The following is an 18,980-nucleotide window of genomic DNA, read 5'->3' on the forward strand; positions in this document are numbered from 1 at the left end:
ATAAAAAGAAATTATACTGAGCAAGATCCTTGATCATGGAAAATGGGACACAAGATAAAATTATCATTAAAGGATTTATTATTATAGATGAAATCTCTCTAAGATGTTCATTACAGCTATGGGAAATCTAATGTACCTAGGCATAACATTGTTATATACAAGATTATTGTTGAATGAGGGTTTAACTGAACACATAACACACCTTTCTACCACCATATGACCCTGGTGGGTTCTGGGTGGCAAACACCATAAACTTTGGATGAGCTTTGATGACTTCTTGTGTTTCAGTCAGAAAAAGTTCCCGATTGTCATCCAAAACCTGCAGTAAAACATCATTTAAAAGTGAATTAAATTCACATTTAACAGCAAAAGTAACCATTGAAATATTAAAATTTATTTTTACAGAATTTACTATATAGAAATTAAAAAATTTAAAACCTTGAAAAAACTAGATATACAATAGAGAACTTTGAGTTTCAAACATAATTCATTCAGTGAATGCACTCGTAATCTGAAACATTCCTGTTGAATCAAACTTCTCCAAAAAAAGAAGAATGCGAACTCTAAAGATCTGTTCCATGGATTCTCCCTCATGCGCTGATTCTTTTCAAAGATATTAAGCAGATTTATTTTTAATTATATATATAGAACTGGTCTGATTAATAAAATTGATTAATCAATCATTAATCACAGTTAAAAATTTCAGTTGAGTTAATCAACTTGATCAAATTTGTGTTAATTTGTGCAAAACGTTTGTAATTTAACCCGACTTCTCTAAAAAAATTGATTAGATGTCCCCTTTTCTGATCAATTAGATTAAATTATGTACCTATATAAATTTTATTATTAATTATTAACATTTTAGATTGTTGATCATGTTTAAAAATATTTAAATCAATTTTTTCATCATAAAAGTCGATTTAAAGAAATCTGGCGATTTCAGTTTCACATTGAGTTTGATGGGAGTTCTAGAAGACAATACCAAAATTTATTGCCTTAACTATAAATAGTTTTTTTGTATTCTTGGAAGCAATGGAGAGGAGTTTCCAGAAAAACAAGCAACAGTATACTCATAAGTAATTTCGAAATTGTGGCTAGCCTAAAATAACAGATTTAAAAAAAGACAAGATCCAAGTAAAGGAATTCTAAGTTTAGACAAAATATGTTCAGCATAGTAAATTGCTGCAAGCAGGCAACCTCAATTTCTTAATCTACGTTTACTTTTGTTATGCCTAAAATTCCTGTATTTGTTTACATCTGGCGAAAAGATACGAGAAATGAATAAAAATTGTTATAGCATTAATTAATACTATATGGTTATAAAAAATATGCAACTAAAATTTGATTAATCAGTAAAAAATTTTAATCGATTCACAGCCTTGATTATATATACTGTATTTTTACTTTACATTGATGGCTACCATATTTTTGGAATGATGCAAAACCCACCAAAGGTGACTTCCTTTGAATTTCCCATTTACATTAATACCCAAAATAGGTTGAAACAGTCTTTCATGGGGTTTGGTGCCATGAATGCCGCTCAAATAGTCAGTGATATAACTGATGGGACAAAATCAAACAAATGGCCCTTAAATGATTGATAATTTTCATCAATACACAAATGCATCTTATATATAAATGTGAAGGTATGTATGTATATTCGAACACCAACCCCCCCCCCCCCGGCGTACGCCAATGTTAACAACAGAGAACAATAACTATGACGATGGAATAAAAATGTTCAATGCCAGCTGATGAACTCAATGCTTGCCTCAAATCATCAACACTCTGGCACGAAGTTAAAAAATTATCATTATCCACCAACATGTGAGTTCAACTGCAAAATGACTCAGCACTGCTATCATTTGCACATCAGTTGATCAAACTTGGCAATGGGAGAATTCCCGTAGACCCAAGCACCTGACTGATTACATTCCCAAATGGATTTTGCCAGTTGTTGAACTCAGTTCAAGAACTTGCAGACAGTCTTCCCAAACATTCAACAAAATCACCGAAACCATGAGTGAGAGAGCAATTCTGGCATCGAAAAATGACTGTGAACAAGATCACCAAAAAAATCAAAAAAATTATTCCAGACTCCACATCTTACAAATCGGTTGACACTGTCACAGACACAGCGCAGATAGTTCTGTATCCTGCAGAATTTCTGAACTCTTTGGATATTCAGTGTGCCACTACACAACTTGACCCTCAAAGTTGGAGCACCTATAATTCTTTTAAGAAATTTTGAGACACAGCGACTCTGCAATGGCAGCAGGCTCTGCGTGAAGAAATTGCACAATTACATCATTGAAGCAACGATTCTAACTGGATTTTGTGCCAAAGGAGAAGACGTCTTCATTCCACGTATCCCAATTATCACTGAAGAAATGCCCTTCACTTTCAAGCGATTACAGTTCCCGATTCGTTTAGCTTTTGCCATGGCAATCAACAAAGCGCAAGGCCAGTCGTTAGCAGTGGCAGGTATCAACCTACTTGAGCCCTGTATTTCTCACGGACAGCTTTTTGTCACCTGTTCGCGTGTTGGTAACCCTAAAAATTTGTACATCTACACACCAAATGGAAAAACAAATATTGTATATCTACAAGCGACTGAAGTTTTTAATTAAAATATTTAAAAATAAAAGTAACTTTTTCCTTACTTGATGCAGAATTTTTTTTGATTAAGAAATAATTAATAAGCTATACATACACACATTTTTTACAGGGCGGGCAACGTCGCCGGGTATCAGCTAGTACAATATATTTTTCAAATTGGTATTTCATTAAAATAACGAAAAAATCAGAAAAGAGCCCCAGAGAATGCTTAAGCCTGGCCCTTTAACTTGTGAGAGAAGGGGAACTCTAGGATATTTCAGTTGTGATCACATGATGCTCAAAAAACAAGGTGAATATGCAAAGTTAAGTGATCACTAATCACTGGAATCTTTGATTATATGTACTACTTGTATTTGGAGAAATATCTTGTTTCTCAAGATAAAATCTAAAAACATTCAAAATTTTGGTCTTGCAAGACATCGCTCATTAATCCAGTCAAAATTTTTTTTAAATTTGACTGGATCACCTTACAAAACAATTGTAAATTAGGATACTCATAATCCAAAGTTTCACTGCATGCATTTATACCAACAATATAAGTACAAGAAATCACAATTTAAAAAAATTATATTATATCTGAAGTTCACTTTGGTAACCAAAATCCTATGTAAGTGCAATTGATTATATCATTTCCCATGCTTAAGTGACAATTAATAATATTTCAGTCGTTGAAAAAAAAAATCTGATAACAAAAAAAGCTGTTATTAACGTACTCGGTTCAATGCTTCCATAACCTCTGTTGGTGCAAGGTTGAGTTCATCAAGAATTATCCAGTATCCCTTTCTCATAGCTTCAATTAAAACACCTATGAATAAAAACACTGGTAAACAATTCATTCAAATATTTTCCAGAAAAGAAAGAAAAAGCGCTAAAGCACTTGGATGTTCAATTCAAAATTCAGTATGACTGAGCAAAATGAATTTTTTAAAACAAGAGGAAAAAGGATTGAAAAATATATAGAGTTGTATCGAGGGTAAACTTAACCTATAAAAAGTGAATTATAAAAAAATACAAAATCACATGAAAACCAGCATGTAAGGATTCCAATAGTTCAATGTAAGAGCTCCTGTACAATGCCTAATACCCTAATGACCTGTCTAATGCCTCAAATATTTTGGGACAATGTATGTCATATGTTCAGATGTTTATAAATTGTTCTGTGTTCATACAATTGACATTGAACATTTAAAGTTTTATAAAGCATTGTCTTGAACCCCTCGAAAGGTCTCATTCAATTCTGTTAGTGTGAGAGACCAATTTTCATATATTGTTTAGAGATGTAAAATTCTCAAGAATAATCTTAAGAGAATATTAATATAACTTAAGAATAAGAGATAATACTCTTATCGAGGAGAATATTCTCTGGAAGGACTACTATTATAAATAATTTGAGAATATTTTTTTTATTCTTGATGAGAATATTCTCCTGTTATTTATAATATAAATATACAGGGTGTTCTGTCAATGGACCGACAAACTCTGGGTTGCAGACCTGCCAACCTCAGAAGAAAAGAAACCATTTTCTATCCCTAAAAAAAAAGTAACATGGCCCGGTTTTCCAATTTACGGGTGGGGGCATGAGAAAATATATGGTTTACTTTTTAAAAGACACGCATTCTCAGGAAGACAAATCACTAAAAATTTATTGCCTTGTCTATCCTTTGACATTTTTGCGCTATTATTTTATTTAAAATGAAATATTATCAGGGTGAAAACATAAAAAAAATAAAAATTCATTAGATGAATGCTAAAGTGTTGAAAATTATCCGATATTCAAAACTCAAAATTTATCATCCTAGTCACCTGAATCTATATACACTGCTGGCCACCGCAAATGCAACACCCTGAAGGAAGCATGCAAATAATATGAAATTTACAACATGCATTAGCGGAGGTGAGATATGCAAATGATTAGAATTTCAGCGCAGACGCACATCACGCGCGCCTGCGGCGCCACTTCAAAGCACTATTTAAGGCTTGGAGATTTCAATGATTTGAAGTACGGCAATTGTGTTTTTCTTGTGGTTTTTTCAAAAAAAACGATCAATTATGCCTCGTAGAAAACAGCGATCATCTTTTGATCAAGTATCCGAGTTCGACAGAAGAAGGATAGTGGCCTACCGAGATTGTGGATTATCTTTCAGGGAAATCGGTAGTCGTGTTGGACGAAACCAAACAACTGTAATGCGGATATGTGATCGTTGGATGCAGGAGGGTACGACGGACCGACGTGTTCGATCGCATCCACCTCAGAGCACCACTTCACGTGATGACAGGCATATTGTGCGTATGGCAGTGACGGATCGCTCAGCCACATCACGAACCATAGCACAGCACATTCAGTCTGTACCGCATCATCCAGTGTCTGCGCGTACCATTCGACGCCGTTTACAGCAGAGTGGTCTGTCCGCAATACGTCCATTGCTTTGTCTACCCTTGACGCAGAACCACAGACGTCTCCGCCGCCAATGGTGCGATGAAAGAAGGATGTGGACGGCACAATGGAATGAAATTGTCTTTACTGACGAGTCACGCTTCTGTCTGCAACACCACGATGGTCGGATTCGAGTCTGGAGACACCGTGGAGAGAGGATGCTGAACAGCTGCGTTATGCACCGCCACACTGGTCCTGCACCGGGTATTATGGTATGGGGCAGTATTGGATATCACTCTCGCACTCCTCTAGTACGCATTGCCAGTACTTTAAAAAGCCAGCGCTACATCTCCGAGGTGGTGGAGCCAGTTGTCCTTCCTCTTACCTTCAGGGCTTGCCCACAGCCATATTTCAACAGGATAATGCGCGACCACACGTGGCACGCATTGTCCAAAGGTTCTTCGTCGATCGCCAGATTGAATTGCTTCCCTGGCCAGCTCGCTCTCCGGATCTTTCGCCGATAGAAAACATGTGGTCCATGGTTGCTCAACGATTGACACAGATTACATCCCCAGCTGCCACACCAGATCAACTTTGGCAACGCGTGGAAGCTGCTTGGTCTGCTGTACCCCAAGAACACATCCAAAGTCTCTTTGAATCAATGCAGAGGCGTGTGGCAGCGGTGATCTCCAACAATGGCGGCTACTCTGGCTACTGATTTTGGCAGGAACCACACTTCACAGAAGTCTATAAATTTAATCATTTGATGCTTGGTCAACATGTTATCTATAAAATAAATATTGTTGCGATATCTCTTGTCTTTCTTGGTGTTGCAATTTGGGTGGCCAGCAGTGTATATAAAATTGATTTTCTGTGTGTGTGTATGTTCTCTATACAAATCTACAATTTTAGATCGATCGTCGTCAAATTTTACATATATACCAAATGGGACCCGACTTAAACGATAGACTACTTTAAAATTTCGCCAGAGCAGGGCAAATGCCCCAAATGGGCAAAAAAACGTAGGGCAACAATGGTTTTTGGGCCTCAACAATCACTTTCCGAACGTTTACTTTGGTTACCGTGGTTCCCTAGCAATGCGTTTAAGAGAGTATATGCCTTTACAATGGTTTTTAATTTCTTCAACTCTGTCAGTATATGTATAATATTTATGGCTTTATAATGGTTTGCCACATTTTCAATACTCCCAGTAATGAGGTTTTTTTGAATGACGTAGTAATCAACATCAGCATCGCTTTGATGGACAGGAAAAGGACGATCCTCATAGAAATAAGTTAAAATTGCCAATTTTACTGTAGAAATGCGTAAATTTGGTGGGGTTTTCTGTCACATCAGTAATTTTAAAAATTGTATTAAATACTCGATTTTTGAAATATTGAGTTTGCTTAGAGATATACGAAGCCTAGAAAATTAAATATGTAGTATGAAATAATTAGCCAGACCCCATACTTTCGAGTTGAATATCCATGCAATAGCATTGATTTCAACTTTTTATTTACATCTTCTCAAGCATGAAAATTAATGTCTCCGTATTGCCTTTTAATATTCAACTGTATAAATTCATATAGTTTAGGTTGTTTTAAAATTAATTATGGGCCCGTAAAGAGTACATCGAAAAAATTCCACAGCTTTAATTAAGCATTTTTTGAAGCAGAAACAGGCAGAGATGGATAACTTGAAGTTCAAAGGGGAGGGGGAGAAATTGAAATACTTAGCACCCTTTAAAAAAAAGAAAAAATATATATTTATTTTTACGTTTCTTTAAATCTTTAGATTTGTTTCTTTCATGAGTCGCTCAGGAAGTCGCCATATTGGTGAACTTAGACACGGTTTGCATGTCCCTCAAAGAAAGAGGGCGATATCACGTGATCCAAAAAAGCCTCATTGAAGAAAACCTGAGCAACCCCGGGTATTATACTTAGTGATTGATATTAATAAAACTTTATATAATAGAATAATATCACATTGAAATCAAATGCATTATTTTTGTCGAAAAGTTTCCAAAAATCCTGAAAACTCTCAACCCTGAATAAGTAAACAATTATTCTATATTTCAGACATGGTGAAATTTTGACGATTCTCAAATATGAAGAAAATAATGATTATTGTAAATCTATCAAAAATGCAGGACTTATGAACTCAATTTTTCGCACAAGTTCATTTAGAAAATTCTACTTGAATTAAAAAATAATACACTATATAATTCATGAGACCATAAAGAGTTAGGATGGCATGCAAATTCTGGGAAAATATTGATCCATCAAATGGATGCTAAAGGATTGGTGCATCACTGAGTATACTGTCTAATATAGAGCGGCTTGAAACATTGTTTTGGCGCATAAGCCGCACCAGTAAACCAGCCGCGAAAACTCCCAGCGGTGTTCCACTGCACGGGAATTTTTTGCTAGGTTTCGCATAGTGATGCCAACCAACGAACTATCAATGATTATAATGCCAACCAGCTTGCGATAATGCAGGAAACACCAATGTTACCGATTCTGTGAAAAATCATATTTTTAAGAGCAAAAGCATATAATCGTATTAACTTACTAAAATCGTAACAGTTGGCAGGTATAGGGTTGTTAGTAGACATCACGAGGAACAAAAATGGCAATGGAACATGGTACTGCAAACAATGTTGAAAGGGTGAAAATCGCGAAGAACGCATGCAGGTTGCAACGTCACGATGGAACGACAAAAAGTGCAATAATAACAAAAATATTTATTTGATTAATTATTGCAAGATTTGTTGGAAGTAGTGGCCATTGACGTCACTGCACAGTCTACAACGACATAAAAGATTCTTAGACGCGTTTCAAGGTACCAGGTATGCTTTTGATATCTGCCGCAGCGACGGCAATCTGTACTACCAGATCCTCCACAGGTGTCGCATAAACGAGTGATTTAAGGTGACCCCATAGGAAAAAGTAACTTGGATTGAGATCCAGCAAACGCGGAGGCCAAACAACGGGTTCCGTGAGTTCAATCCACCTCAGGTATGTAACATCGAGGTGATTACGCCCCACAGGAAATATTTACAGGGACACCATCATGCATGAACCACATGCCTCGCTGAACTACGGCCTACACTTTGCAGAAATTCCGGGAAGACGTGTTTGCAGAAATTCCGGGAAGACGTGTTTGCAGAAAAACAAGGTGTGTTGCTCCATTCAGGCAACAAGTATGGCCCCAAAAGATAATCAGAGGATTCCTGCCCACACGTTGATACTAAATCGCTGAGATTTCCACGTTACACTAACATGGGAATTATCCATCACCCACATGTGTGCATTATGTGTGTTGACAATACCCTCTTGCGTAAAGCTGGCCTCATCAGTAAATAAAACACTGGCAGGAAATTGAAGATTAGAATGTGTGTGAAGTCAAACATCAAGCACATGAATTTATCACGATGGAGATAGTCGTCTTCGGTTAGGAGTTGTACCTTCTGGATGTGGAAAGGGTACATCTTTTTACTATGCAGGGTTTGTAAAAAAACTTTTTTTTTTTTTTAAAAAAACCTGGTTTTTAGTTTAAACCAGTTTTTGTTTTAAACAGCATTAATATTAAAAACAAAATTTCTTAAAAATCATTCAAACTTCTAATAATTAATTAAAATAAAATGTTTATTAATGTAATTAACACTATTCCCATATTAATTAATCAATATAAATATTTCTTATATTTTGACAAAACCAGGGTTGGCAGGTTTTTGACGGTTTAAACCGCAGTTTAAACTGTCACGTCAAAAACCTTCCGTCAAAAACTGTCAAAAACCTCAAATATTGCTTTTCAATATAAAAATTCCCATTGGAAATGCACACGTTAATTGCATGTAATGTTTAAAGTGACTATGTTATACAAAGAATAAATATTTAATACGATTCTAAAATAATTTTCTACTCCCGACAGAATTATTTTGGACAATATATGGTTTTTTTTTCTTATAAAATTTGAATAAAGCATAACATGAACATTGAATGGAAAACTGTGGAACGATTTGACATTCTTTGATTCAAGATGATTCTTGACCTTCCAAAATTTCTTCAACTGCTTATATATATGCATTGATATAAACTATCTGCTGTACTCTTTTTACAACAGATAAGTGTTTAAAAAAGTTTATTACATCATGTACGTAATGTTGATTTCTGTTATTATTAAATTATCTAGATAACCACTGATATTTAAAACAATACTCTTATTGCACATAACATTGAAATATATCTAGCGATCAAAATACTAAATTGTAGGACTAAAATGTCATTTAATTTGGCAATGCTAGCTTGTATATGTCAAACTTGGTTTATTCTTACTTTTGCACTATGATATGGTACATTTACTAGTATTTATAATGCAATGGTTTTCCAATTGAAGCTGTATTCAAACGTGCAAAACAAATGCTTTGGGTATCAAGTCTTGTCAGCTCTGCTTTGGTTGAAAATACTCTTTAAAGCTGTGTGAATTTATACACACTGATCTAAGAAATTTTCAGGCGAAAATAAATGAGTTTAGTTAGTGCATTAACAGATGCTGCGTCAGAAATTTTATATGGAATAAAATTTTGGGCAGATCAGAAAATTTAAAAAATCAAAATATATATTTTTCCTCAGTAATTATAATTCTGAATATAAAACCCTTTAATCTAAATAAAAGTAAGTATTTTGTTATTTAACATATCTATCAAGTTAACAAAAACTATTTGACATCATTGACAGTAAGATTTTGATAGTTTTAATACAGAGTTAGTTTCTGGGGTCAAAAACCTAACTCTGATGCCTTATCATACATATTTTGAATAAGCAGCTCTAATCCACTTAACAAATTGAACACAGGTAATGAGTAGCTTAGATAAATAAACCATAAAATTATATTTTATATGTTCTAGACTAGATATGTTGAAAAATTCAAAAGTGCAAATTATAATTAATATTTTGTTTTAATTATTGTAATAAATTAATGTTTAAAAATAAAACATTGTAATATGCCAAAAAGTAAGTTTTTCATCATGTTGTACACCTATTATGTTCAAAACATTATCAAAAGGCATTCATTTAGGTTTTTGACGGTTTTCGACAGTTTTTGACAGTTTAAACCAGTTTTTGACAGTTTAAACCAGTTTTTGACACTTGTCAAAAACCCAACCCTGGACAAAACCAACATTTGCAATTTTTTGCTTAACTCTGAATTACTTTTTTTGTTCGAAATTCTTAATGTAATAAGTCCATATAATATACATAAAGGTTTTTTTCTCCAATTACTTTCAGTATGCTTAATTAGGAAGCTATTTTGCAAAAACTGATAAAATTAGGTGAATATAATGCATTTAATGAAGCACAAATAATGCAGATTAATTAGCAATTATTTACGATATACAGGGTGATTATAACTAAGGTTCTGATTTCAAAACATTGTAAAAAAAGAACGATTGTCAGAATGACGAAAATTGACATGAATATTTCTGAAGAAATGGAATTTTATTTGGTAAAGGGGGGAAAAAAAATACTTAAAAATGTAAAATTAATGACATCATCCAACAAGTGGGAAATTTGCTCACAGAACGGAAACGATAGCTAGTCATGGCAAAAAGATAACTTAATTATATATAGCATTGCACGATTTAGTAATTCATGGAAACATCACAAAAGAAAAAGAAATGAAGTAATTGAACAAATAACTACAACTTAGTCAAGAAATATTAAATATGTTGTCCACCGTGTTCTGGCTATGAGGTGAGAGCACAAAAATTCTTGTTCAACAACAGATCAGAATATGCCATGGTCATGATGTGGATGCACTTTGCAATTCAAATTTATTAAACCAAATGCATCCTCACCTTAATATTCATGAGCAACTTCTAACATACAGGGGATGCGCTGAAGCTTGCAATTCACTAAAGTTTGCAATTCAACCACTATTCATAGCATTTTGAGCTACCCCCACAGCCAGAAGTTGCAAGGGTTAAAGTCAGGTGAACTGATGGCCGGCCAGGTGTTGTGCCATCCTGTTATTGTCAAAATGGGTCTTCAGCAGCTGCTTTGCTGGTATTGCAATGTGCATCTTGATAGAAGTTGTTCTATCCACACACTGACGCTGTGGAAGTGCCAAAATGATGTGGTAGCACAAAATAGATTATACTGCTGGCCAAGTACAGCATCTACTTCCACATTTTGCACTACTTGCACTTTTTTCTTTTGTGAAAGAAATTTTCATTGCTTCAGGAGTATAAATACAAATTTTCAAATCATTTTGACCAGTACTTATTGTATAATTTTGGAATCAAAACTTTAATTATAATCACCTTGCATATAGCTGATTATTTTTCATAAATCTGTTACTACTATACAGTGGAACCTTGATTAACTGGGCTCTTAACGGTGAAAGTATTAAAAAAGAAAAACCAATTAAATATTAAGACTGGGAGATATACAGTAGGAGATGTGGTACTTCTTATGGGAAAGAAAATGGTAAAAAAAAATGAACTGGTCTTTGGCCTTTAGGGACAGCTGGTGTCTTTATTGGTCTTTTACCTGTCTTCTAGCATGATGATGTCACTACTGTTGATGCTCCTTTGTGAAGGGAAAAAGAAACATGCAGACATGCCAACTTTTGGAATTCTCCCGAAGGGGGGATCACTCAGACTCGATCAAAACAAAAAATTCACAAAAAAAATTGTTCGGGAAAAAAAAATTCCATCAATTAAGAAAAAAGTTCCATCATTCCCCCCCCCCCCCACAGGCAGGTTCTGCATTGCCCTGAGCAGAATATAATTCCATGTCAGTCTTTTCATGCATAATAGAAAAATCACATCTACGTACTGTTCATAAAACGTAAGTATTTCCTTTCGTGGGTGCTATCATTGATTATCTTGGGTATATGAACTCTTAAAAGCTTTATATTTAGCTTAAAGTTTTATCTTTTCTTTCTGAAGACATATTTAATCGCAGAAAACAATTTAAAAACTTCAAAAACCTACTGACGAAGAAACTTGTATTTACCGCACAGCTGTTAATGGAATAAAATAACGATTATACAGGAATTTCTGCAACCAAGGTCATGCCCTGATAAATCATTGCCGATAAACAATACGTAAGCAGTCATGTCTTTCCCAGTTGCTTAAATGCGGTCACCAAGACTTTTTTTACGGCTGATCGATGGAAATGACCACAGCTGTCCTCTCTGGGTGTTTTCCCTAACGACGACAGCAGTCACTCACATCACAACAACGTGCAAGCTCACATAAATTCTAATTCTGCCAAAATCCAGAGAAATATTAACAAATCTGGAGAGCGGGAGGAAAGATGAAAAATTCTGAGTCTCCCGCCTAAATCTGGAGAGTTGGCAGGTCTGAACCTGAGATATAATACACCACTACATTTAGATGTGTGATGCAATCCTTATTCATGAATTTTCTAAAGATAGAGCATTAGAATGTAGCCAAAGGTTAGAAAATATGGTGTATATAACTTTATAAATAACTAAGATACTCCATATGAAAAATATATATATATATATTCAGGCAATTTTTACGAGACTTTTTGAAAAAAAAACCACTCATACCATCTTATGCCATCGCTGCCTGTCAGTCGAGTAGTTAGGGAACTAGCTTCTCACTGCGCAGGTCTGGGTTCGAATCCCAGTTTGGGCATGGATGTCTACTAACACTAACAAATTCCCTGGACAGATCATTCTGATCCCTTGGGAATACGTGAAGACCACATTATTTCATATTAAAGATATACCATCAGAATGTAAAAGAATATAAAGTGTGATAAAAATGAAACATTTTGGCTAATAATGAACCAATATGATATTTTTCAAGGAAAAAATATTTAGGCCATTTTACTTGATTTTTTGAAAAAAAACCAGTTTGGTTTTTTTCAAAAACCACTCGGTTAAAACCAAGGTTTAAACCAAACAACCCTGTCACTATGCAGAACATTTCAGACCGCTGTGTGCTGAACATTGAGTTCAGCTGTAACCGCTTGTGTACTTGTCAACGGGGAATCGGCAAACCATTGCATGCAGCATGGTTTCTTCCATGTAAGGAGTGTGTACATTGCACGGTCTCCTTGCACCATGCCATGCTGGATGGAAGGTCCCCGTCTCCCGTAGTAGTAGATTAATAGTGGTGATGGTAGTATGGCACGGACAACACCTCATCGGATATTGCTGTTGGTACATCTGCTGTGCAAAGCACCCATTGCCATCTGCTCAACCATAAGTCAGATGCATATCAGCATATTCCTCGTTCGTATAGTCAGCCATCATGATACACATTGAAACAGACAACTGCTACACATGCTTACTACAGCAATAATGCTAATTTACAGCATCTGCAAAAAATGATCCTACCCCAGAGCATGCGTTTCACGCCGCTGCTTCCGTCAGATATGGTGAGCAAACCCACGAACACATTCAGAGATCAACTGACACCCACCTTTTGTTTCCTCTAGACACAGAATCTGCATGAGTTATTTTGCGATTTTCACCCTCTCAATGTGGTTTGCGACACTTTGTTACATTGCAATTTTTGTTCCTCTAGATGCCTACTAACAGCCCTCTGAGTTTGTCGGTACATTAACAGAACAGCCTATACATAATATCCTTGAAAATATTCTTTGGAAGGACTACTTTTGCCAATTACTGGGAATATTTTAATTGAAAATAATTATATTCTCAAGTTAATAGTCCTTCCCAGATTATTCTAAAGAATATTTGTAATAACATGCATTATAATAAATACTCTATAAATAACTTGAGAATAATTCTTATGTATAAGTATGCATATGTATATACCCTGAATTTATGATAAGAATATATTCTCTGTCCCCCCATCTCTCTTCCCGTCAAAACAGAATATTGAAGTTTGTAGACCACAATATTGAAGTCTAAAAGCAAGAAAATTAAACCAAAATGGCTGAATTGCAGAACTTGTAAAGAAATATGAGTGCTACAGAATTTAAGTGTATGTACATTGAAGAAAACAACAGTTCTATATCTTCTTAGAAAGAAGGTCATTGTTTAAGAGTAGCTTCCTTTGTCAATTAACATTGAGTTTTATGCTTTGCTTTGAACTAATTTCTAAAAATTTATCTAATTTTAAATAACTTTTTTAAGAGGTTTTAGTCTAAAGATTTCTAAAATCTTTATAACCAAACTTTTTTAAAACCTCCCATCATGACCGAGAATATTCTTGAAATAAAAGTTGTCATTGGGAGAAGGTGATTATACCAGAAATTGTTTTGTTGCAAATGTTTCAGGCAATGAAAACACTGATTTATATTTCATAATATAAACAAAATTAGTAAAAAAAAATTAAATTACTTAAAAGAATAATGAATATTCTCAAATTTTTGCATACAGAATATTCTCTGGAGAATATTTTTACCTCATATTCTTTAATTGTTTACTCAATTCACTCACCAGATGAAAGAGTCAATCCAAGTTAAATTGTAACATAAAATGAAACTTGGTTAATTGAAGTTACCGATAAAAATTAAATTTTATGAATTCTTTTTATGAAATTTGATCTAATAAACATATTTTCTATCTTTAACTCCCTCTTTTTACCATTTCTTATTCTTGCATGATGCAACATTTGTCCCAATCTTATCTTCTATCTCAAATGAGGGTTACCTGTGCTTCAGAAAATACTTTGCTATGATTCAAAGACATTATTTTTATAATTACATAGAGTTTTACACTGTCCAACGTCGAAATTTCATGATAAGTAATCTTTGGGGAGGGGGATTCTTCACTTAAAAAATAATTGGTTCATATGTCAACTTTTACAATATATATGTTGGCAAACTGCACGATGGTGAAATTTTTGCATCAAAGATGAACATACGAATAAAATTTTAAACTTATAATAGCTTCAAAATGAAGGTATGTATCTGATATGAATGACTATATTTATGTAATGACTTTTCAGTAAAACTCAACATTAACACCACAGAACTTACCTTCTTTGAAAAACAGCTTCCCGTTATGATCTACACAGTAACTACCTGTATACTCTTGGATATCTGTATGCTCATGGTTATTCACACGAACACACACATTTCCTGTGGCTCTTGCCAAATACATAACAAGACTAGTTTTGCCAACAGATGTGTCTCCTTGCAGAAGAACTGGATATTTCCTGAAAAATTAAAAGAACTTGAAAATATTGTTTGTTTCTTCCCTAACTTGCTATGGAATTTCTACTCATGATAAATAGAGAATAATCATTTACATGCCATCATTCTCAGAGTTCATGACAAAAATATTCAAATAAATGTAGATTTTTTTTGGTTGTAGAAAAATGACTTTCCCTGAAATAACCCCTTTTTGTAACAAAAAATAATACAAGATCCAGGGTTATTTTCAATGAACACAGTACCTCCTTTTAATAAATAAGCTAAACTGTTATCTATTTTTTGTGAAATTTGCTTAGCATCAATGCAGCTAATTTATTTTTCTTACTGAACATTTATAACTAAGCAAGCTTATTTCAAGTTGTGAATATTTCTAAACAATAAATTACAATAGATGTTTGAAAATCACTGCAAAAATTCTATCTAACTATCAATATCGGTACAAATCAAACAAGTCAAATTTCAAGCCATACTTCACACATATTGCAACATGGATTTTCAAATTCATGATAACCTATAATGTGCCCAATTTATTTTCAAACCTGCCAACCTTCAAAAGCTAAAAACCTTGCAATTTTCTCACAAAAATCAAGCAATTCACTTGAAAATCTGGCAAAAATACTTTTGCATGTCATATTTGTCATTTTATTGTTAGAGAGAAAACAAAAAAAAACCTTCCATCCCCTGATAAATGCTAAGTAAACAAAGTCACATCGTTTCCAGTTTGTTTGAATGCGGTCACCAAGACATTTTTTTGTGTTTTCCCTAACAGCGACTGTGGTCATCTATGTCACGACATTGTGAAACCTCTGGAAAATCTAAAAAATTTTCAGAGATCTTAAAGAAATCTAAAAGATTTTCTTCCAAATCTATCTGCTAAAATCCGGAGAAATTTTTAACAAATCTGGAGGCGGAGGAAGGGCAAAAAATCTGGATAGTTGGCAGATCTGAATTTTGAATTCACACCATGCTTTTACTGATAGGAAATTTTTCATAACATATCCACATAAAATTTGAGTAATAAAAATTAATAAAACTAACCCAGCAGAAACAATCCTAGCTAAATTATGCAAGTTTTTTTCCACAGAAGGTGTAATGATATAATCTTCTATCGTGTGTGGTAACTGTGCTCCTGTGTGAATCCAATAATCTTGAATAGATACGTAATTCCCAGCATGAGGCTGGGGAATTCTTTGCTTGAAAACTGCAACATGTCCTTTTCCAAGTATAAACTGTACAATCAAATCATTCACAACTTTATGTGAAGATCTATCAAGTTGTGATAAAAAGCTCATTGCAAATGCCTGAAATAAACAGCATATGTTACATTACAAAGCATTTATACATATATACGATTTAAATCAAAAATTATAGGGCCTATGTAGACCATTTAACTCTTTTCCAACTGGTTTTCTTTTTCTGACGTTCTGAAGTATCAAGAGATTCAATTTTTCATTATTGCTGATGTATTCATGTTTGTTTGGGTTCAGCATCAACTAGAACAATATAAAAACCTCTGATATACACAGGGGTTGGACAAAATAATATTAGCACATTTAACACATTATAACATTTAATTTCAGTAAAATGAGACAAACTCTTTATTAATAGGCTGTTGACCCTTTTTCATTAATTACAGCTTGTATCCGTCGTGGGATGGACAAATACAAGTCATGCATGACAGTCACAGGGATACATAGCCACTCCTCCTGCAAAAAGGCCACTAATTCAGAATGTGTCTTTGGAGGTGGAAACCTACTGCACATTTTGGCCTACAAAATACCCCCCAAAGGTTCAATTATATTAAGATAAGGGGACCAAGCAGGCCACACAAGATGTTGCAGTTCATCATGGTGTTCATCAAGTCAGTCTCCGATAATTCCAGCCAGAACGGGCGAATTATCTTCTTGGAACACAGGTCGAGAATCAAAGAACAAATATTGCACCATTGGATGAAGAGGGTCGGCCAGAATACTTACATAAACCACTGCATTAACCCGCCCATCCAGGAGAAGTGGGCAGAGACCACGGTGAGACATTGTGTCCCACATCATCACTGATCCCCCTCCATGATTAACAGTAGTGAGACAATCAACGTCATAGGCTTGTGCTGGCGTTCTGCAAATGTAAACACATCTGTTAGTCTGGAATAATGTGAACGATTCCTCTGACCAGGTGGCATTCTCCCATTGTTGTTGTGTCCAATTCTTATGTTCGTGACACCATGTTCATAGTTCTAAGGCATTGCATGGTGTCACCCATGATTTTGGAATAGTCGTTGTCGTAATTTTTGTCGCTACACCTTCCTGTAGATGTGTGTTCATCTCAGATGTTATCTGTGATGCTGTTATCTTGCTTTCCGGCCCCCAATCCGCTTCAAAACCTTTCTGGGTCTATTAGCCATCTTTGACTTTCGGCCACTGTTATGCTTGGTAGATGACTTTCCCTGTTTGCTATAGGCTGTCATTACCATCGACACAGTACTTCCCCTGACACCAACAAGAGTGGCTGTTTTCATTACTGCGGCCCCGGCAAGACAGGCTCCAACAATCATGCCTCTTTCGAAATCTGGGAGGTCAGCCATAACGAAGTTTTAACGTCCCAATATACATCGCATCTGAACACCATCACTGCTATGACTAGACTGATATGTGCACATGTGGAGTGGAACTCTTCCACACTAGAGGGCGGGCGTATACGACAGGTTACCTCGAATGTTGTTTTTTGCACAGGTGTTTCCATTATTTTGTCCAACCCCTGTACAATTGAACTTTAGAAAAAATTAAATATTGTAACTTCAAAATATTTTTCAGAATACTTATTATTGATAAGTGATAAAATCTTTGACTGAGTCTCAGGATTATGAAACCAAAGAAATATATGTGCTGGTTAATTAAATATCTTGGAATAAATTATTGAACTTTTTTCAGTCAAATGAACAAATCCTGGGAGTGATAATTGCCATTTATGATTTTTAGGAAAATATTTGGACTGATCTAATACAATACCTTTGAAGTAAGTACACCATTGTGATTGGGGGATTATCATTTGCACATTTTGCATTAGTTACAGTTGGAATTTATTCAATGGATAATTTAATTTTGAAATAATGCAACTAAAGCTCAAAATATGCCAAGACTTACTTCATACAGTGATCTTAAAGCATTTCCACAAGGATTAGTTCCAGCATAGCTCAAAGCTCTACACAATGTTCTTAAGCTGAAATAAAAAATTAAAAACTTGATATGAATATTAAAATTTTAATACTATTCAATTTTATTATACTATATCTACAAACACAAATTAATATGGTACAAATATATTGTGTAATGCACACACTATTTATTTAATATTCATTTCAGGAACTGACTTACATTCATTCATTATATAGCCAACAATATTCTAATTTTTCCAATTTCAAAGCTGTCAATTTTATATTCATCAGTATTGTAAATTTTAGTAATTGAGATTCAAATATTAATTTCTCAACATCATATAATCACTAGCTAAAACTTGAGTTGATATTTCTAACGTTGAACTGAGTATATTTTTTTGCTTGCCCTCAAAAAATATATTTCATGTAAATATCAACTTAAAAAAGTATACATTTTCATGTAAACCTATTGTAATTCTTTCATGCACAACTTGTGCTAGGATGGGGGGAATCACATGGTTCATTATCAATAGGAGTCGAACAAGAGTCTTGTCTCAAAAACACAATTTGGTTTTAACAGTTTTTGCTTTCTAAATTCTTTTGCCTTTTTTACACTATGAATAATACAGTGTTCTCTCAGTAAGATGTACTTAATCGTTTCCCAGACCAA

General features: G+C 34.4%; 1 protein-coding gene across 1 annotated transcript in view; it reads right to left on the reverse strand.

The window, feature by feature from the left end:
* Positions 1-18,980, reverse strand: part of LOC149083093 (midasin) — a 376,364-nt gene that overhangs the window by 315,846 nt on the left and 41,538 nt on the right. Inside the window, exons 21-25 of the mRNA XM_089236227.1 lie at positions 18,300-18,375; positions 16,198-16,460; positions 14,983-15,161; positions 3,333-3,424; positions 203-319 (exon numbers count right to left, since the gene is read on the reverse strand). Coding sequence (XP_089092353.1) covers positions 203-319; positions 3,333-3,424; positions 14,983-15,161; positions 16,198-16,460; positions 18,300-18,375 — 727 coding nt within the window. The remainder of the gene's footprint in view (positions 1-202; positions 320-3,332; positions 3,425-14,982; positions 15,162-16,197; positions 16,461-18,299; positions 18,376-18,980) is intronic.

Source organism: Pholcus phalangioides, unplaced genomic scaffold (genome assembly GCF_987345545.1).
Source record: "Pholcus phalangioides strain wild (caught in Gottingen) unplaced genomic scaffold, Ppha-v1.0 ptg000009l_1, whole genome shotgun sequence".
Classification (NCBI taxonomy): Eukaryota; Metazoa; Arthropoda; class Arachnida; order Araneae; family Pholcidae; genus Pholcus; species Pholcus phalangioides.